We start from the raw sequence: 21909 nt of genomic DNA on the forward strand, positions 1-21909 counted from the left end.
TATTGCCTATATAGTATTTTAGTATTTGTGTCACTAAAATAAAGTACCTTTATTTTTGTAACACTGTGTGGTTCTTTCATGTATGTAAGTGCTGTGTGACTACAGTGGTATTGCATAAGCTTTGCATGTCTCCTAGATAAGTATTGGCTGCTCATCCACAGCTACCTCTAGAGAGAGTAGCTTCCTAGACACTGACTACACCTCACTAATAGGGGATACCTGGACCTGGTATAAGGTGATCATACTTTAGGTACTCACCACACACCAGGCCAGCTTCCTACACATGTCACAGTACCGGAAAAGGACTACTGTTGCTAAAGAAATCTTCTTGGAAACGGAATGGAGGATTTGACATTAAAGGCTCAAGGAAACTAACACAGAGACATGGAGTCTGGGAGCACTGTCAACACACGTCCAAACCAGATGGCAGAGAAAAACAATCTAACAATGGATTTAGTGTCCATTCACATTGCCAGTTAAATGAGAAGTCACATCAAACCTTGTGTCTCAAAGGACTTCTTCAAACAAAAACAAATTGCCACAGTCCAAGCCCAACATAAGATGCAGGAGTATGAAGAGCATCTGTATTTACAAGCACTGATGCCACAAACATCATATTTTGCATTCAGCCTTAGTATAGCACCACCAGTAATGCTTATTTGTTTGCTTCCCTTCCAAATACGTGTGCTTGGTAGACTGGCATCGACAAACAAGAAACACAATAAAATGAAAATTGAACAGGCAGAATAGAAGATAGACAGCGACCTACCCTGATTGGCAGCATAGTAAGGGCACTTTCGAATATCCCCTTTTCCATCATGGAGCCGAAGTCCTACTTCTTGGGCTTTCTCCAGTAACGTAGGACTAATCTTGTCCAACTCATTGAATACCTATGAAAGGAACGGAAACAACTCATCTGAAGTGGTTAATGTTATTGGGTCTCCACCTATCTCCCTGTGTTACCTGACTGTATACATTAGTTCAAATAACTTGGACGACTTAACGTGCGTACCCCACATAGCCAAAATGCACATTTACTTTATGGAAGCATAAGAAGCAGTCCTCTCCCAACACTATTGCACTTGTATATGGTTAATTTCAGACACAGCTCATCAATTTTTATTATGTATTTAGCCAAAGTGAAGAACTGAAGTTGCTTAATTGTTCCCCAGTGGAAGGTATACTGCTTGGATGTGAAATAACATGGGGCGGGATCAATGATATACCGTCAAAGTTCTGTAATGCTTAACGTTCTTTGAACAAACTGAAGGCAGAATGGGTAAAGGATGTAGAAGATCTGGATGAAGAATTGGCAGGAAGAACTGTCATACCCTCAGGAAGTGGTCATCAGGGCATGGTTTAGACTCATCCAATTAAAAATTTGACATCGGTTATATTACTCTGGAACCTAGTTTAAGTCCTTCTGGTAAATAATTTCCTCACTGTTTGAGTGATTCTGACCAGGAGGGTACTTTCTATCATAATAAAGGAATTGCCTAAAGATTCAAATCTTTTAGGGGACAAGTAGTTGGATCGTTATATGAAGTGGTGGGCGCTCTATAGATCTACTCCTGACTGGTAGTTTTGAGAGTTTAGGGTGACAAAGAGATCACCAGTTACAGCTGAATGTGGATGTGGTGGTGGCCAGGCAAGATGTAGCCTAGAAATGGGGAAGTGTAACATCCCAGTCTGTGAAAACGTAGTTACAGAATCCTGATTGGTGTAAAGAGTTGGAAAGAGTGATCCATAGAAGTCGACATGTCCTGGCAAATTTGATAAAGTCCGCGGATTATGGAACAATTACTCCAGATAGACTCAGGACAGATTATATTTTTCATGGACCATTATGCTTTAAGTGACGTAAATATTCAAACACAGCCCTATATACATGTGTACTAGACTGTTCGGAGAATTGGAACAGATTGCTGTTGTATATTTGAGAAAGAGTCCTGCGGCTACAGTGTAGATGTGCAATTGTTTTTTTGTTTTTTTTTGTGGGGGGGGGGTTGGAAATATTCAAAGCAACAAAAACAATACCTTACCTACGTTCCCATGCACTGGTTCTATTCTTCTCTAACACTACTTGACCATTAATATATTGAAAATTATTACATGTGCTTTAGTATCATCGTACCATCGCTGTCCACAATATGCCAGGAAGTAAAAATACCAATAATGCAAGTGTCAGCATTATAGCCTGTGTGGGCATCAAGCAGCCTTAGTTAAAGACAACATAACAAGAATTACAATCACTGCACGAAAGATGCTGCAAAATATCAGTAATTGCCACTAATGTGACAGGAGCAACATTACTCCAAAGCTGGGTACCAATATGCAAGGAATATTCACAATATTCCAAGAATTATCACTATATTGTAGGAACTATGCCATGGTGGGACACTGCTGTGCAATGAATGCTTCAATTGTGCCAAGAATAGCTATCATTCAGGATCAACATTATGTAAGAGAAAGGCCCCATCATACCATGCATGCATGCCTACAATTTACCAGGTATTACCACTTTAATGCTAGCACTATGTGCACTGTCATAACATGAATGCCTATAATATGCTAAGAATTACCACCATTCTGCCAGAGCCAGCATAGATGCCTACAAATTGCCAATACGTGCCACCATTATGTGGGCATTTAGGCAGGAGTGGTTCAGGGGAGCTAGGATTTCAGCAGGGTATCAGTTAGGGTATCAGTTGTGCTTGACTTTTCTGCTTTTTTCTCTGGTGGAGGGATACCTTTTTAGGTCAAGTGTGCAAGCGCTCTGACGTTTTGTAATCTATTCTTGGGCTTTTAACCACGCTCACCGCATGCCCATCACTATCACTTGTTCATGGGCTTACTTTTTAAAAATCCTTTGTTATCATTTGTAAATGCTTTACGTTTGTCCCTCCTTGGGGCGGTTTTGTTATCACTTTGGACACTGGCCCTGTTATATAGATAATTACACGTGTGCCGATACGTTTGGCTGGGAGAAAACTTATTTTTCCTTTTGTCTCTCCTTCATGCTCATGGCGACCATAGCACTTTGAATTGGCTCACTTATGTCAACTGTTTTCCTTTTCCTTTTCAATTTATGTGGCAAGAAAAGTCCAGTTAGGAATTTACAACACTAATAGCTCTAACTCGTGCAAACGCGAGACCCAATGATTGGCAATGCTTAAACCCTAGAAGGTGGGCTTTTTTTTTTGTACCATTACAATGTAGGAGTTTTTTTTTCCCTTTATCATCTTATCTTTCACAACAAAACCACATTCAAGCTTGACAAAGTACTCATCTTCTGGGATACCGAGTACAGCAAGGCATCACTTTGCAGGGTAGCGGAGGCAACACTTGACTAAAGATAAATGAAAATAAAATAAAAATATTTTTCTGTGGAGTAGTGAATGGAACAGGAAAATACATGCAGAAGGTAGAGGGAAAAGGGCAAGTCACCAAATTAGAAGCGGGGGGAGAGGAGTCATGTGAGAACTTTTTCAGGCTTTCGAGGGCTGACAGGGTTACTGGGCTCAAGTTGTAACGATCAGAGCCTTTTACCACTTGTGTGCTAGGGCTTTACCTTACCATGTAGACCAAACCTCAGAACCAAGTACACCCTCTTCGCACTTGATCCTCAGGACAGCGGAGTTTAGCAGTCTAAGGCATCCTCAGGGAGTTGGTATAGAGTTCAAAATTTAATAAGACAAAACAACTGGGGTCAATAAATGAATATCCAGTCAGCGCATTTTTTTTTAGCAAAAATTATTTTTCCTCATTTCTCATACCACGTAATATTGTATAGAATATCAGATAGCAATAAGGATCACAGATTATTGAATGAGGAAACAGCGGTTCTATTGGGATAGTTCCCATTGATACTCTTTGTAAGGCAAATATGGTCTCTGAGGGATTCCTTCTAGGGGTTCTTTGGTAGTCTGTATCTGTGCGACCAATGTTACATGGTGTACAACTCATACCAAAGAACCCGTCTCGGGGTCTCACTCCTCGATGCAAAAAAGTGCTTCAAAGCGTACATGCATGGTGCTTGTGTTTGAGGTAAGGGTCGAAAAACTACAATTTGTTATGGTCATTGGGGTTGAGCACTCTTCATCCATGCGCAGGACATTTCTGCATCCCAACAGGCCAGGGCAGACCAATCATGCATATGCAGATTGTTTGTGGAATGATGAGAAGAAACGTGAGGGCCAATAAGATTAAGATTAATGCCAGAGGGAATACTTGAGGAGATTGAAGGAGCACAGAAGTAGTAGAGCAGCTAGCATTTAAGGAACCACGGACTTTACAATCCTAATCGGCTGAGAAAATTCCTTCAGTTCAGATGTTTGAAGATGACATACATATCTGGTTATTTAGCAACATTACAGGCTACCAGCCAAAACAAGTCACTTAGTAGGAGGATACTACTATTTTATGAAGTGCAATTGGGTGTAGAAATTCCAGACACCTGAAGAGTGGCGTGATCTGGCTATTCTTATAGTCAGTGAAGCAGGACGTTTTTCTATATAATCCACATCACCTCAAACTCGGTCCAGAATAACACTGAAAAAGTCACAAAATGATACAGCAGTAGTCCTGTTGACACCGTAAAGGCCAAGTAACAATTAGATTAAATCCAAAGTGAGACCTGTGGAGTGTCAGGCCCAGTAAGGGGTCAAGGTGGGAGGGGGGGGGGTGGAAGGTATTCGAATCACAGCTAAAATAAGCACTAGCAAAGCCAATATGTCTCACCTATGCGAGATCTTTTGGCTTTGTCAATATTTATTTTTTTAGTTATCCTGTGTATTATGTATGGTATGGTCTGGCATTGTATAGGATGGTATGGCATGGTATGGACTGTCCCTGTATGGTAAGGCTTGTCATGGTATGGTATGGTATGTCCTATCACTGTATGGTATAATATTATACAGTAAGGTGGTACGGCCTGTCATTGTACAGTATGGTCTGTCATTGCATAGGATGCATGGTATGGTACGGTATGGTACAGTCTGTCGTATGGTACGGTATGATATTGTACTTTATGACCTGTCATGGTATGGTATGTTATGGTATGGCCTGTCATTGTATAGTATGGTATGGTCTGTAAGTGTATGGTACGGTTTGGCTTGTCATTGTAAAGTGTGCACATGCTGACCACAAAGTACGCGTATGTGCCTTGCACACATCTATATGAAGCCACACTATATGCATACACAGCTCAAAATATTGCCTGTAAAAACACACTGACGAGAAACACCTGTAGGCACATGCTGTATAAACACTGCTGATATAAGTCTGTGTAGACACTTTGCCCCACACATCCCGATGTGACCTGTAATGATAACGCACACCCAGGTCTCCATTTACATCCCCAAGAGGCAGTGATTCCTACATGTTCATAGCCAAAGGCGCAGCTACCACCCTGTAAAACACGCCCATCTCACGCAGACCACTATGCCTGGCCACATATCAAACCATAATTCATGCATTACTGTGCACAATGGCCAATGAATATGTATTGCTTTGCAAACGGTGTCTAACACTTGCCTCTTCCCTCAAATCTTGCTTGCCTGAAGTGCAGTGTGACCTTTCCCCCTGCTCAAGTGTCTTTGGGTACAAGGGAAAGAGATGTGACCTGTAGGTTTCTACTGAGTATTTGGTAAACTTTGATAGTTGTAAACACTGGGTTGATGCTGTAAAACTGTTGCGTTCATTATAACATCTGAGGCTGTGGTTATGAGACCTGCCTGTGCGGCTTCTGTGTCATAATAAAGCAACCTACCGACAAGCAGACACATGCACCTGTGACGCGGGAACAATTTTCAGAGTGGGGGTTCTGCTGTCAATGTTATGTCACTGGAGTAAAAGAATTCTGGAAAACTTCAACCGTTACACAAAGACCAAGTATAGTAAATGAGCAAGGCTTATTCAGGAAGAGAAGAGTGGGGGGAGCAGTACGAGCCCAGTGGTGCGTTTTGGACCACACTGTCCTGAATATGTAACTAAAGCATGGTGCGGTAACGTTTTGCCATTTATAGAGAACACAATAGTTTTATAACATCAACCAAGTGCTAAGCGGAGGCATAATGACAGAAGAAGGAAGAATTATTACGCATACAGGTTCGCCCACAACCAGCAGCGACCAGCCGGCCCGGATCCCCGCTGCGACAGACTCAGCTGAAATCCTCGCCTGCCTTTCTGTCTGCAAGAATGGGGCCATTTCAATAGCAAACATGGCATAAGTTACAATGCATTTAACCCCTTCATTGCCAGGCCTTTTCCACCTCGGGTGCCGAGCCTTTTTTATGGCTATATGGGGTAGTTTGCGCTTAGACCATCATAACGTTTTGTCCACATAAGCTACCCATCCCAAATTTGCGTCCCTTTTTCCCAACATTCTAGGGATTCTAGAGGTACCCAGAGTTTGTGGGTTCCCCTGGAGGAGACCAAGAAATTAGTCAAAATACAGCTGAAAGTTTGTTTTAAAAATAAAAAAGGGAAAAAAATGCTGTAGAAGAAAGCACGTCTTTTTCCCCTGAAAATGGCATCAAAAAAAGGTTTGATGTGCTAACATTACCACCTTCCCAGCTTTCAGGAGCAGGCAGACTTGAAGCAGAAACCCATATTTTGCAATACAATTTGGGCATTTTACTGGGACATACCTCATTTTAACTATTTTTGTGCTTTCAGCCTCCTTCCAGTTAGTGACAAAAATGGGTGTGAAACCAACGCTGAATCCCCGACCGCTAAACATTTCTGTAAAGTAGACAAAATTCTGAATTCAGCAAGGGGTCATTTGTGTAGATCCTGCAAGGTTTTCCTAAGAAAGTAACAGCTAAAATAAAAATTTTGAAATTGAGTGAAGAAAGAGCCATTTCTTCCACGTTTTCTTCTATACCTTTTTCCAGCTATGGCAGATTTTTGAAAGCAATATACCGTTACATATGCTGGACTCTTCTGGTTGCGGGATATATAGGATTTGTAGGTTTATCAAGAACCCCAGGTACCCCGGGCCAATAAATGAGCTGCACCTTGCAATGGCTTTTCATTGTATACCGGGTATACAGCAATTCATTTGGTGAAATATAAATAGCGAAAAATAGGTATCAAGGAAAGCTCTGTATTTCCAAAATTGGCACACGATAAGGTGTTGAGAAGTAGTGGTTATGTGCACATCTCTGAATTCCTGGGTCCCCATACTAGTATGTGAATTACAGGGCATTTCTCAAATGGACGTCTTTTTTTACACACTGTCTTACATTTGGAAGGAAAAAATGTAGAGAAAGACAAGAGGCAATAACACTTGTTCTTCTATTCTGTATTCCCCCAAGTCTTCTGATAAAAATGGTACATCACTTGTGTGGGTAGGCCTAACGCCCGCGACAGGATCGCAACATGGACACATCACATTTTTACACTGAAATCGGACGTGCCTAGCTGTGGATTGTGGCCTCTAGCTCAGCTGGCACCTAGGGAAACCTACCAAACCTGTGCATTTTGGAAAACTAGACACCTAGGAGAATCCAGGATGGGGTAACTTGTGGGGCTCTCACCAGGTTATGTTACCCAGAATCCTTTGCAAACCTCAAAATTTTGCAAAAAAAAAACACTTTCCCCTCACATTTTGGTACTGCAAAATTCTGGAATCTGAGAGGAGCCGCAAACTTCCTTCCACCCAAGTCTCCCGATAAAAATGGTACCTCAGTTGTGTGGGTAGACCTAGTGCCCGTGACAGGAAATGCCCCAAAACACAACATGGACACATCACATTTTCCCAAAGAAAACTGACCTGTTTTTTGCAAAGTGCCTAGCTGTGGATTTTGACCTCTAGCTCAGCCGGCACCTAGGGAAACCTAGCAAACCTATACATTTTTGAAAACTAGACACCTAGGAGAAGTCAGAATGGGGTGACTTGTGGGGCTCTCACCAGGTTCTGTTACCCAGAATCCTTTGCAAACCTCAAAATGTGGCCAAAAAAGTGCTTTTTCCTCACATTTCGGTGACAGAAAGTTCTGGAATCTGAGAGGAACCACAAATTTCCTTCCATTCAGCATTCCACAAGTCTCCCGATAAAAACAGTATCTCACTTGTGTTGGTAGGCCTAGTGCCAGCGACAGGAAACACCCCAAAATACAACATGGACACATCACATTTTTACACTGAAAACGGACGTGTTTTTTGGAAAGTGCCTAGCTGTGGATTTTGGTCTCTAGCTCTGCCGGCACCTAGGAAAACCTATGCATTTTTTAAAACTAGACATCTAGGGGAATCCAGGATGGGGTAACCTGTGGCGCTCTTACCAGGTTCTGTTACCCAGAATCCTTTGCAAACCTCAAAATGTGGCAAAAAATACTTTTTCCTTACATTTCAGTGATAGAAAGTTCTGGAATGTGAGAGGAGCCACAAATTTCCTTCCACCCAATTCCACCCAGCATTCCTTCAAGTCTCTTGATAAAAATGATACCTCACTTGTGTTGGTAGGCAGAGTGCCTGCGACAGGAATTACCCCAAACCACAACATGGACACAGCAAATTTGTCTTATGAAAACTGACCTGTTTTTTGCAAAGTGCCTAACTCTGGATTTTGGCCTCTAGCTCATTCGATTTCAGACAAAAACTAGACACCAAGGGGAACCCATAATGGGGTAACTTGTGGCGCTCTCATCTGGTTCTGTTACCCAAAATCCTTAGCAAACCTCAAAATTTGGCAAAAAAATAAAACACTTTATCCTCACATTTCAGTGCTCCAAAGTTCTGGAATCTGAGGGGAGCCATTCATTTCCTTTTACCCAGCATTCCCCCACATCTCCCAATAAAAATGGTTCATCACTTGTGTGTGTAGGCTTAGTGTCCGCAACTGGAAATGCCCCAAAACACTACGTGGACACATCAAAATTAGCAATTACAAAACTACCTGTTTTCAAAGGCGGGGGGGAGGCACCTGCATTTTTGTTCCTGGGCTCAGCAGCCATCTAGGGAACCCTACCACACCCAGACATTTCTGAAAACTAGACACCCAAGGGAGTCCAGGGAGGTGTGACTAGCGTGGATCCCCCAGTGTCTTCTTACCCAGAATCCTCAGCAAACCTCAAATGTAGCTAAAAATAAATCACATTTCTCCCACATTACTGTGTGGGATCACCAACCAGCACAAATTTCCTACCACCCAACGTTCCCCTCAGTCTTTGGATAAAAATGATAACTCACTGTAGGTGGGCCAAATGCCTGTGACAGGGAAGAGCCAAAAACATGTCGAAATTGAGGGGGAACCAAAGAGGGGTCCAAAAGGGAAGTTTTAGGTTGACAAGTAGGGCAGAATATTTATTGGTATAGATGCGACAATGCTGGGTGGTAGGAGTTTTGTGGATTCCTGCAGATTTCGGAAGGTTCCATCACACAAATGTGGGAAAAAATGTGGTATTTCAAGCAAAGTTGGATGTTTTCAATGTATTATGGATGAGAAAATGGTGCCAGGTGCATGTGAATCATACTACCCTGGACTCACCCAGATGTTTAGTTTTCAGATGTGTCTAGGTCTTGTAGCTTTTTCTACATGGCAGCGTCCCAAAGTCCAAAAAGTGCAGCCCTCACCATTCCAAGTGGGATGATTTTGGGAGTCAGGCAAGCTCTCATGGCCCAAATGTAAAACCAAAACCCCAAATAATCAAATGTCCTCTTGCTTGCCATTGGAATAAGATCTTTTAGTGTGCGGGGGAGAGCTGAAAGATTATTACCCCCTTCAGTTGGGGTGGGGGCATAACTATGCCCATACTGGTTGGTAGCCACCACCACAAAAAAAATTCTTTTTTAATTCCCTGGCTTCGAGTAGGCTTTCAGCCCCTTGGGAGTGGATCATGGGTCACTGCCTCATCTGTCCCGGCTGCAGAACAATTTTGTCCCCAATTATTTGGGGTGGGGGTATGGCCATACCTCCACCCTCTTTTTTAAAAACAATTCTTCCCTGGTGTCTAGTGAGCTTTCTGACCCCTTTGGAGGCAGATAGGTCCTACACAAATAGGCCAACAGTAATGTGCCCCTATGTGGAGCAACCCAGGCCCAAGGGGCTGCATCTCAAACAAAACACAGACACACACACACACACACACACCAGTCCCTCGTGCCTAAGTGGTTTCTGCCCCCCTTAGGGGCAGATGGGCCTAATAGAAATAGGCTGATCTGTCCCCAAGGGGGCAGAAATGGCCTAAAATTAATTTGGCCCCCAGATGAGCGACCCTTGCCTAAGGGGTCGCTCCCCATCTGTGAAAAAATAAAAATAAAAAAATTAAAAAATCCCTGGTGTCTAGGGGTTTCCGCCCCCCTCGTGGACAGATTGGCCTAAGAAAAATAGGCCGACCTGCCCTCAAGGTGGGAAGGAAATGGCCTAAAATGAAATTGCCCACCCAGGGGAGCAGCCCTTTGTTTAAGGGGGTTGCTCCCCATCTGTAAAAACAAAAAATCCCTGGTTCCTAGTGGTTTATGACAACCTTGGGGGCAGATCAGCCTAATTAACATAGGCCGATCTGCCCCCAAGGGGGGCAGAAATGGCCTAAAATAAATTTGATCCCCAGGGGAGCGACCCTTGCCAAAGGGGTTGCTTAGTTATGAAATTATAGAAAGAAAAAAATCCCTGGTGTCTAGTGGTTTGAAATGGCCTAAAATAAATTCCCCCCCCAGGGGAGCGCCCCTTGCCTAAGGGGCCTCTCCCCCCCATAGAAAAGAAAAACAAATCCATAGTGTCTAGTGTTTTCTGCCTACCTTGGGGGCAGATCGGCCTAATTAAAATAGGCCAATCTGCCCCCAAGGGGAGCAGCAATGGCCTAGAAATACATTTCACCCCCTTGGGGAGCGACCCTTGCCCAAGGGGCTGCTCCCCTTATTTGTTTACAAAAGTAAACAAACCTCCCTGGTGTCTAGTGGGTATTTCTGCAGCACAATCGCTATGTATGTGATCGTGCTGCAGGAATGCTCAGAAAGACATCAAAGGAAAGGAAAAGCCTTTCCTTTGATGCCTCTCTGATCTCCGCCACAACCCGATCGGAAGAGAAATGCAAGCATTTATCTTCTGATTACACTGGAAGCTGAGCTTCCAGCGCAATGGGGGCGACCACTGATGAAGTCAGCGCGCTATTGAGTGCTGATGTTATCAGATGTCACTGGGGAGGGGGTGAGGGTGGAAGGGGAAGCAAATGCCCTTCCATCCCTGCCCAGGGGAGGGGGGTGGAGGACCACAGCGGGAGTGCTAGCTTGTCTCGTCCTCGCACACGGCAACAGTGGCCGAGTGTAAGACCAGCTCGTCCAAGGCACACAAGGGTTTAAAGACACAAGTTACAGATAATCAGGGGCGGTTCCTACTTTACAGCGTTTGGGAATCGGCCACTGATATTTTTGGCCCCCTGGCCCTAATTAAATATAAATAGAACACATATTATTCAACTTAATCAGCCCGCAGCAGTCAGCTGTCTCAGTCACTGGCCGGTCCCTTTCAGCCTCAGTGTGAGTACGGCAGGGTTAGGGGGTTGGACTTAAAAAATATGATTGACAGGTGAACAGAGCAGCACAACCAAAACCAGTAAACAACAAATAATGCATGTTGGGTGGAGCGATTGCCTTTGGCTGTTGCTTTTCCCTGGCTAGCCCAACATGCACACTCTTGAGCAGTCTCATCTGCACAATTAGTGAGCTGGGAAGGGAGGAGGAAATCAATGCCGCAGCCCCCAGTCTCCTGAGGAGTGGTAAGTTGGCCAGTTTTGGCACTACTCTCTTGCTGTGTTTGGCAAGGGAGCAGTATCTGGATTGGTTGAAAGACACCTTAGCACAGTAGTGGTAGGTGTAGTCCTGTCCAGGAGCAATGGGAGCATAATGGCCTATCACTGTATAGCTTTATTGTGAAGAGGTAGAGTGATTGGCCATTCTGCCCTTGCTGCTCAGCCTCTCTCTCTCTTTGTGTGCATGGCTAATAACAGCATTGCATACAAGGGAGCATAGAGAGAGAGAAACCAGTGGAGACCTGACCTTGTGGCCTGAGCCTCAGAGCCTGATATTTAATTAAATTATCAATTAAATTGGCATTTGGCAATTGCGTTACTCTCTCTGATGAGCCTGCCTGAATCTTATCACAGCACAGTCAGTGGCTGGTGCTACAAGAAGTAAGTACAAAATGAAATACTGGTGTTTTTTGTATGTTTAGCCTAGCTGTACTACTTATATTCAGCTGCCATGTTTTTCATCCCCCGCAGTGGCAGATCAAAACAGTGTGCGCAAACCCAAGGGCCCGGCCCCAGCAGACACAAAGCTGGTGTTAGTGTAGTGGTGCACAGTGATGTCAGCAGCAGCAGTCTCTGTCTTAAAGAAAGTTAGTTAAGTTAATCTGTGCAACAATCAATAATACATGAACTGTTTTATTTCTGCTGTCGATCCATGTGTCTGACTAAAGGCCTTTAAGTTTTTCATTCATGCGGCGCACAGTCTTTCCACACTTCACACATCCCTCGGTTCATGATGACAATAAACTCAGAATGTGGACCTGATGCAGAGAGAGAGAGAGAGAGAGAGAGACGAGGTGAGGCTTGGTTTTATTAGGAAACCAAGATGACTGCTGAGCCTTCAGTGATCTCGCATGAATTGCTGAAAACCCTTAGGATTAAAAAAAAAAACTAATATCTTCCAAATCCGAGCAGACTGCCAATGGTAGAGTCCCTGCACTTATAGGCGGTAGTGTCCTGAGCTGGGAGCAGGGATGCTACACTCCCTGCACTGCTGGCAGACAGCAGAATCCCATGGGCACACTGGCTCCTCCTACTTCTCCCAGGCTAGAAGGAGCAGCGCTCTTGGCTGAAGTTACAGTCTGCGCTGTAAGTTTCCATAAAGGTCCTTCTCCCTGCTCATCACCCACATTTCAGGCAATCCAAAACCAGGCTTCAGCTGTTCTAGCACACACACATGCCTTTTCCTGTTCCCCACTCACTGCCACTCTGACCTCCCCCACACGTGCTTAACTTTTTCTGTTTACCCAAACTGCACAACCACATACACATATTGTATGCTACATTGCCCTTCCCTGCATTGACTGCGTCTGCATGGCATTTTATACTCCCAGGCCCTACATTACAATTCCTGCTCACCTGACAAACACCCCCACACACTCTCCTGTTCTCCCACAGAGCACTTTCAACCTGCGTGGCACTCACAGCTAAGCATGCACAAATGGCCTTTGTTGTCTCGCCACAATGGGCATGCCGCCTCACACAGTTCCTTGCTCCCACCCTCTGCGCTAAAAGCCAAAGCTACACAATACCACCTACATAGTCTCCTGTTCCTTCATATTGCACCTCTACCCACCCCCTGTAAACACACATTTCCCGTTCCTCCTGTCTTCTGAGCACAAACAACTGGAAGTTCCTGTTCCTCACTTTATGAATCCTTGTGCTTTGCCTTCAGGGTAACAATATGGACTTAACAGTTCCGTCTGAGGCCTTGGCCATGGTCCACTGCCAGAGGTTGAGCTTAAAGCACTGTGAATCAAAAAGCAGAAAAACCTGGTGAGGTACATTGTATTTTTGTTAAATTCTCAGTAACACACATGGGCGTAGGAAGTGTGGGGGATGCAGGGGATGTATCCCCCCTGAGATTTTGGTGTGTGGGGGACACGGGGGTGAGGGTGGGGGGGACAAGGGGACAAAAGAATTTCCCCTCTCACTTCTATGATTTGCAGCACCATTTCGTCCCGATGTATTTCGACATTTTCAGAAGCGCTGTACACACTTTCAGAAGCACTTTAATTCCTTCTGGGCAGCATGGGAGAGGGTTTCTGATTTTAAATTTCTGCTGGCACAGGACAAAGGTTGAAATTAAGGGGCAATCAGGCCTCCTTTTGTTTGATTATTCTAGCTGGAAGCTGTCTGGAGTCTCAGACCTAGCTGCTATTTAGGAAACAAAAGCACACAGCTTGCTATTACTTCACAGGTATCCAAGAGAGACATGGGTTTGACGTTGTTCAATCCTTGCATATAAGAGATAAGTATACTCTGTAAGAATGTCAGATGTGTTGGTCTGCCCCAGTATTTACATAAATAACAATTTAAATACAAAAATTTTAAAAGATTTATTTTATAGTACTATCTAATCCAATGCAGGATGTCCAAGCGCTTTACTTCATACACATTATTATTATTTCCTCAGATATACTGGGCACACAAAGATCTATTCAGCAGATGCCTTAACCCCCCCCCACAAGATATTATAAAATACAGACTTTGCACCAATTAAGCAGAACTGATTTACTGCCACTTTTCTCCCTTATGCCAGTTTCTTTGTGGCCAATTTCTTTGTGGCAAAAAATAAATTTATACATTGAGGCCCAGATTTTGTGTCAAGGTTCCTAACTTTTTGGGCACAAGCCCAAAGCAAAATCTAATTTGTTAAATATAGTAAAGCGCACAAATGTACTCATGATGGACCTGCTAAACATGTGTCTTGAGGTGTTAAGCTCTGATGTCACCTTCTTTGAGGTCATGGGTTGTGATGCCAAGTGCAATGTCCCATGCCATGATGTCATGCGTTGCGATGTCACTTGCATACTGCCTAACTTGGTTAGTCCCCCCACTTCTTTTTTTTTTTTTTAGGACTTGTGCCCTGAGTATTTGTAGTTACCTAGGATCACACCATTTAGTGAAACAGGGAAGGCGAGATTTTATCTTTTCACACTATACAATTTAGCTACTAGAAGGGTATCTCTTTCTAACATTCACACGTAACTGAGATCTGCTCCAAGTGCAGATCCTACTTGTAAGTGCCCTTTGTGAATTCCCCAAAATTGTAAAATTAGACGTTTCATCTAAATTTAGACCAAACTTCTAAGTTTACCTTTGTGAATCATGCCAATTTTTTTTATCTAAGTAATAAAGTTGTCAAATACTTAAGCATATTGAAGTACATTATCTTTTCTGTATTTGACATTCTCATTTGACTTGTATTATAATTTTTGAATTAATTTTCAATTTTTATGAGTAGAGACAGGACAAATGGCAAATAAAGAATAACAGTTAAATGAGGATGCATTGGTGATAGGGCCACTAGACTTATGAAGAAAGGGAGGGCCAAATTATGTGGCAGGGTTGACTAAGTTATGCAGACAGAAGAGGCAAATTATGCGACATAATGTGAGAGTATTTCATTATTTTGTGATTTTTACACTTGTTAACACTCTCTGGGCTTAGGTTTCACCTGATTACTACCAGCTTAACTCCTAAATATAGCAACAAGCAAAAGAAAGGTTAGCAGTCAACATTTGCAAAGGGGCTTTGCACTATGCAACAACATCTTTTTCTGCACTTTTTGCACCTTTTGAACTGTTTTTGTTTAAATCTGCAGATTATGCAGCAGATGTTAGATTTTGTGGCAAATGCGGCAGATCCATAACTATGCGAAAAACACTGCAGTGCACAATCACGTAACTCCAGTGGCCCTGGTGATAACCAACCCAGGCATCAGAAAAACAGTGTTTGTATCAATGCATTTGCGTAAATCTCACACATTTCATAATGTTACAGGACAATACAGCAGTCCTGGCCCATAAGAGCATGTGTAAAAGGCCCTAAATAGCAAAAAACAGTTTGACTATCGCAGGCACAGAGGACTTCTATAAACATATATAACTAGGCTGAAGGCTGAGCTCATTTGATCAAGTGTCACTTAGATGACATTTGGAAAGCTTCCCTGGGAATGTATTGTAGTAATTGCTTACCTTTGGCTTTGCAACTTACATTTGCTTGGTTTCTATTTGCTAGCTGTATTTGATTTAGGCTGTCCAGCTTGAGCTTGTCCCTCCAGTAGAGCATCTCTTGTATACTGTATCCTTCCACCAGTGTTCAATGTCTGTAAACAGGCTTTTACATTTTATTCTTATCTTGTCTCACTTACTGTGCATTAAAAGACCAAAGTCAAATTACAGGCTCTGTCTTCCCATGGAGCTTAGCATTTACCTTTCTTTCTCTGACTTCAAAGTGAGAGAACCTATATGACAATCATGCTAGCTACTTGGTTTGTTGTGGAGGAAGGCTTTAGGGTGCTATTTTTATCTACCACACAACAAACATCAAATGTTTGTGAATGAAATGTGCAGATACTTAAGAATATAAGTGAGGTCGAAACAAATATTTTAAGATGATCAAAACAAATCAATGCACTGGGTAATGACATTTCCACACATTAACATTTGTGTGCTGTATATTTTTATCAGTAAAACTGTATGTCTTTGCAAATGTAATGGCCATTTCAGTTGAAGATGTGTTGCTTGTAATGCAGTGTGCTTCCACACTATGCATACTCCACTTTATGTCACTCCACTCTCCTCTGGATCACTCCATACCACTGCAATCTACTCTGCACCACTCGATTCTGCACTTCTTTCTTTTCTATACTCCTATGCCTCTTATTTGGACAGAACATCACTTACTTTCATTTACATCACTATGTGGAGCTCCTTCTCCCTACCAACCTCCTATAAAGACAACTTCTTGCCAATGGTCAAAATTAGATCCTAGACGTTGGCAGGATACTCTCTGCCTCTCACCTTTTAACCACAACGAACCTAGTACTAGCCATGTAGAAAACCTTAACAACTGGATATCTCTAGATATCCTCCTTCCGGTTAAGGCAGTTGTTAAAAGGTCCAAGCATAAGGCCAAACCTTGGTTCACACCTCAACTGCAGGAACTAAAAAAAAGAGTGTAAGAAGCTAGAAAGAAGTTGGAGGAAAGACTACAGCATTTCCTCATAAAATTGTACAGGGCAGCTATTAGAATCTATCATGAGGGAATCAAATCAACCCAATCTACATTTTACAGTACTAGAATAGAAAAATCTGCTAATTCTCAGAAAGAGATTTTCCATATCTTTAAAGAACTTATAGGAGAGTCATTTCCCCTGGTGACTCTCATATAGAGGCCTCAATTGATCATAGTAATAATCTGGCAGATTTCTTCCAGAAAAAGATCATTGATATCTATTGCTCCTTTTCGGTCATTTCTGGCCAAGAAATAGACGGTGACCTGCATATTAGCATCCAGACCTCACTGGTTTCGCTTGCAGTTTTTCAGCCTCTGACAGAGGCACTTGTTACTAACTATCTCCACAATATAAAATCAGGATCTCTAGTCCATTAAACATGCTGTGGTCAACCCCCTACTGAAAAAAACAAAGCTCACCCCCACATTGCTAAGCAACTACAGGCCTATTGCTCTTCTTCCAATTCTGTCTAAGATTATGGAAAAACATGTCAATAATCAGCCTACATGTTTCCTTGAAGACCATGAACTTCTGGACCCTTCTCAAATGGGATTCAGGCCCCAGCACAGCACAGAATCAGCTCTACTAGCAGTCACGGAAAGTGCCTGCCAACTGTTAGATCGCCGTGGACACGCAGCTATCATCCTGTTAGACCTCAGTGCCCGCATTTGACACTGTAGACCACAACATCCTCCTTCAAAGACTTTCTGCTATAGGAACAGAAGGCACAGTATTGAGCTGGTTTTCCTCATTCTTGAAAGGTTGAACCTTTCAAGTTCTTGACCGCTAGTTTTTGTCTAAAACACTCCCCCTTACATGCTGTCCCCCTCAGGGCTCCTCGCTGAGCCCCACACTTCTTAATATCTATCTTTCTTCTTTAGCCAAAGTCGTGGAACCCCAAGGCCTTTCTTTGGTTTCATATGCTGATGACACACAGTTAGTAGTGTCACTCTCTAACGCTGAGGGTCCCTCTCATACGAACCTTTCACCCTGTTTGGCAGATGTAGCCAAATGGATGACTGAGTCCAAACTTAAACTTAATAATGGAAAGTCAGAAGTAATGATTGTGGGTAACTGTGCCCCCTCTAACCTCAAGGCACTACTTCCAGAGGATTTTAATAATCTTACGCCCCCCCCCCCCAAGGATCATATAAAGAGTCTAGACTTCTTGCTAGACCGTCTCCTTACGATGGAGCAGCAATCTAAGAAATTTGCCTCATCCTGCTTTTGCCTCTTAAGAATCTTGAGGAAAATTCTTAATCTCCTGCCTCCTCTTGCCAGGAGAATTCTTATCCAGGCCATGATATTGTCACGACTGGACTATGGTAATTCCCTCTTTCTCAGCTCCCCCCGGCTATGTGATAAGTAGACTGCAGGTTGTGCAAAATCCGGCCGCAAGATTACTCATGAACATACCTAGACATTTATCAGCTAAACCTGTTTTAGTCTCCGCTCACTAGCTACCCATAAGACATCGGATTAACTTTAAGGCCCTATGCATGACACACAAAGCCCTTCATAATAAAGGCCCTACATTTCTTAGGCAAAACACTTCATTTTACGTTCCTACAAGGACTTTGAGATCCTCTACTGCCCTGCTAGTTCATATATCTCGATTCAAGAAAACCTCATGGGGAGGTAATTCTTTCTTAGTTAAAGTGGCTCACCTTTGGAACTACCTCCCCCTAGAACTCTGACAAGAACCTTTAGAACTAACTTTTCTTAAAAAATTGAAGACTTTCTTATTTACATCATAGTTCTTTTCTTGGGTTTTCTGTTCTGAGCTGCCACTTACCTTTCAGCGCTGGGAGGCCTTCTGGTAGCCATGCACTTTACAAATTTCCAAAACTAAACTAAACTTCTCTACTCTACTCTGTACCACTCTACTCTATGCCAATGCACTGTACCCCACTTTAGTCTAAGCCACTCCACTCTACTCTTCACCACTGTAGACTACGTCAATGCACTCTACACCACTCTACTATACACCACTGTACTTTACTGCAGCACTCTACGCCACTCTATTCTACTCTGCACCACTGCACTCAACACCATTGCTCCCTACATCACTCTACACCACTGCACTCTATGAACCCCTTTGCACTGCAACACTGCACATTACGCCACTCTATTCTACTCAGCCCATATATTACATGCCACTTTACTGTACACCACTGCCCTTTATGACACTCTACTCTGCAACAGTGCACACTTTGCCACTGAACTCTTCACTACTGTACTCTGCACCACTGAACTCTACTGGCTACCGCTCAACTCTGTGCCACTCTACTGCACTCTTCACCAATGAACTCTATGCCACTACTCTCTACACCCATCAATGCTGCATCACTGTCCTCTACGCCACTCTATCTTGCAGCATTCCACTCTACCATGCACCACATCACCCTACGACACAGCACTCTGCACCACTGCACTCTGTGTCACTGTAATCTATGCTGTACCACTCCACTCTGTGGCGCTACTCTTCACCACCAGAGTAGTGCAGTGTACTCTACACCAGTGCACTCTGCATAAATGCAATATACACCACTTTACTAAAAACCAATGCACTCTATGCCGATCTACTCTGCACCACTGTACTCTACTGGCTACCGCTCAACTCTGTGCCACTCTACTGCACTCTTCACCAATGAACTCTATGCCACTACTCTCTACACCCATCAATGCTGCATCACTGTCCTCTACGCCACTCTATCTTGCAGCATTCCACTCTACCATGCACCACATCACCCTACGACACAGCACTCTGCACCACTGCACTCTGTGTCACTGTAATCTATGCTGTACCACTCCACTCTGTGGCTCTACTCTTCACCACCAGAGTAGTGCAGTGTATTCTACACCAGTGCACTCTGCATAAATACAATATACACCACTTTACTAAAAACCAATGCACTCTATGCCAATCTACTCTGCACCACTGTACTCTGCACCACTTAAGCCTAGACCACTCTACTCCACTCCACTCTACGACATTACACTCCATAATACTCTGTTTCGACACTCTACTCCATTAAACTTAACTCCACTCTGTGCCACTATACAACACTTTACTCCACTCTGTGACTCTCTACACAATTGCCTCTACACCACTCCATGCCACTTTACTCCACTCTATTCTATGACCTACTACTCCACTCTATGCCACTCCATGACATTCTATTCCACTACAATCTACGATACTCTACTCCACTCTATGACACTCCATGCCACTGCACTATACCACAATGTGCTATGCTCAGCAACACCCTATTCAACGCTCTCTGTGGAACTCCACATTACTTTACTCCACTCTATGCCACTCCACTCTGACACTACACGACTCTACTCACTCCTCAACCCTCTATGCCACACCAATCGACAACACTTTATGACATGTAATTCTCCTTTATGCTATTAACTTATAGCCATGCTGAACAGCAGCCATGCTAGTTTACAACATGGATAAAACACACTAGCAAAGCCAATAGCTCTGCATAGGTGAGACCTATTGGATTTGCCAATGCTTCTTTATGAACTATGGAACTCCAAGATGACTTGCAGTATCCTTATCATCTACGTCAAGGGGTACAAAAGCCCATATAATACAAGCTCACAACCATCAAATTACCCACAAGCCACTAAAACCTTAGTGCAGCAATTCCCAACCTGTGATCTGAGGGCCCCCCCAAGGGTCCATGACCTATTCCCAGGGAGTCCGCAGACCTAGGCCAACAGAAAGACACTTCTCCAGCTGGGGCATCTAGAAACACATGTGTTTTTATATTTATTACTTCCTTTGTGAAGCAGTTTTAAAAGCACTGCAAGGTTTCTTGTACATCCAGCAGCGGTGGCTCCTCCACTAGGAGGGAGGAGCGCTGCCTTACTGCTCTGAGCAGTGCATAAAAGGAAAAATAAAATGATAATAACACAATGTTATTAGCATTTTATTTTTCAGTGCAGAGCCAAGTTAGGGCGGGGTGGGCTTGGCTGTCACATGGAGGAGGAGTGGAATGTGCACCATAAGTGCGCATGACATTTTAGCCAGCCATCTTGGGCCGGCCAAACAGACATGCGCTCTTAGTATTTCCCCACCCGGCTGTATTGAACAGCCAGGTGGAGATCATGAACAGGCTCCCACCCCGTCTGAGTGCTGAACCAGGCTGCTCAGACCAATCACGGCGTTGCTGTCATGCTGATGACAGCAGCGTTTTGATTGGCTTACGGGAGTCTGGGAGCCTGTGAACTTCCATGCTGCCGGGACTCAGGAAGAGAAGAGGACGGAGAAGAGATGGCAGCCATACACAGATTAAGTGTTTTTTTTTTGTATTTTTCATCCCCCTGCCTCACCACCCCCGTTTCTTAGCAGTCACCAGAGGCTTTTGGGAAAAAATAAAAACATCAAAATAACTCTGGTGTTTAATGTACCTGTGGGTGAGAGGTAGGGGTTTTGTCTATTGGTGGTTTTGACTCATCTAAGGTAGTGCAGATGGTTAATATACCTGATGCAGAGAACAGTATTTTATGTGAATAACACAGCAGGTTACTGCTTTTGTCACAGAGATTATTTTGTTACTGTGCAGGTCATAAGTTATAATCGTAATCTAGCACAGTGAGCTATGAACTGCCATCAAAGAGCTGCATGCAAACTGCATGGCACAAATTAGAAAGTTGTGTTTTGTTTTCCCAGTCTTTCATTTTACTTATGCTGCTAGTAAAGGTTTGCTTGTGTAGCAATATAACCTTATTATTAAAGTCAAAGCTAACCATTGTGTTATGTTCTGAGTCCCGAGTTTGTGCTTCTCCACACCAAACGCTCTTAGAAAATGCCTACCAGTGTGGATGACATGTGAATCTTGTAGTCCCCTGTAAAGTGCTCCAACACCTTAAACTGGTATGAGAAGGGCTATTAAACAAATGAGTTGTACATGACAGACAAGCTATGGAGAGATGTGAGGCCCTTATGGTTTACTTCCTTTACCCACCACATAGTTATGAGAAAAGCCTTTGCAGATCTTACGTACCTAAAAAATAAAAATAGAAATCTCTTGGGAAATGTAGAATCTGACCTGAGGATTCAGCTTTCCTCAATAAGACCAAACATTGAAAAGTTAGTCACCTGAGATGTAGCGCCAA

At 43.3% G+C, this 21909-nt stretch overlaps 1 protein-coding gene across 9 annotated transcripts in view; it reads right to left on the minus strand.

The window, feature by feature from the left end:
* HMOX2 (heme oxygenase 2) overlaps positions 1-21909 on the minus strand; it is an 815387-nt gene that overhangs the window by 75189 nt on the left and 718289 nt on the right. For all 9 annotated transcript variants that reach the window (XM_069210692.1, XM_069210685.1, XM_069210690.1 and 6 more), the window contains one exon: positions 766-890. In XM_069210692.1, coding sequence (XP_069066793.1) covers positions 766-890 — 125 coding nt within the window. The remainder of the gene's footprint in view (positions 1-765; positions 891-21909) is intronic.

Source organism: Pleurodeles waltl, chromosome 10 (assembly GCF_031143425.1).
Source record: "Pleurodeles waltl isolate 20211129_DDA chromosome 10, aPleWal1.hap1.20221129, whole genome shotgun sequence".
NCBI classification, from domain to species: domain Eukaryota; kingdom Metazoa; phylum Chordata; class Amphibia; order Caudata; family Salamandridae; genus Pleurodeles; species Pleurodeles waltl.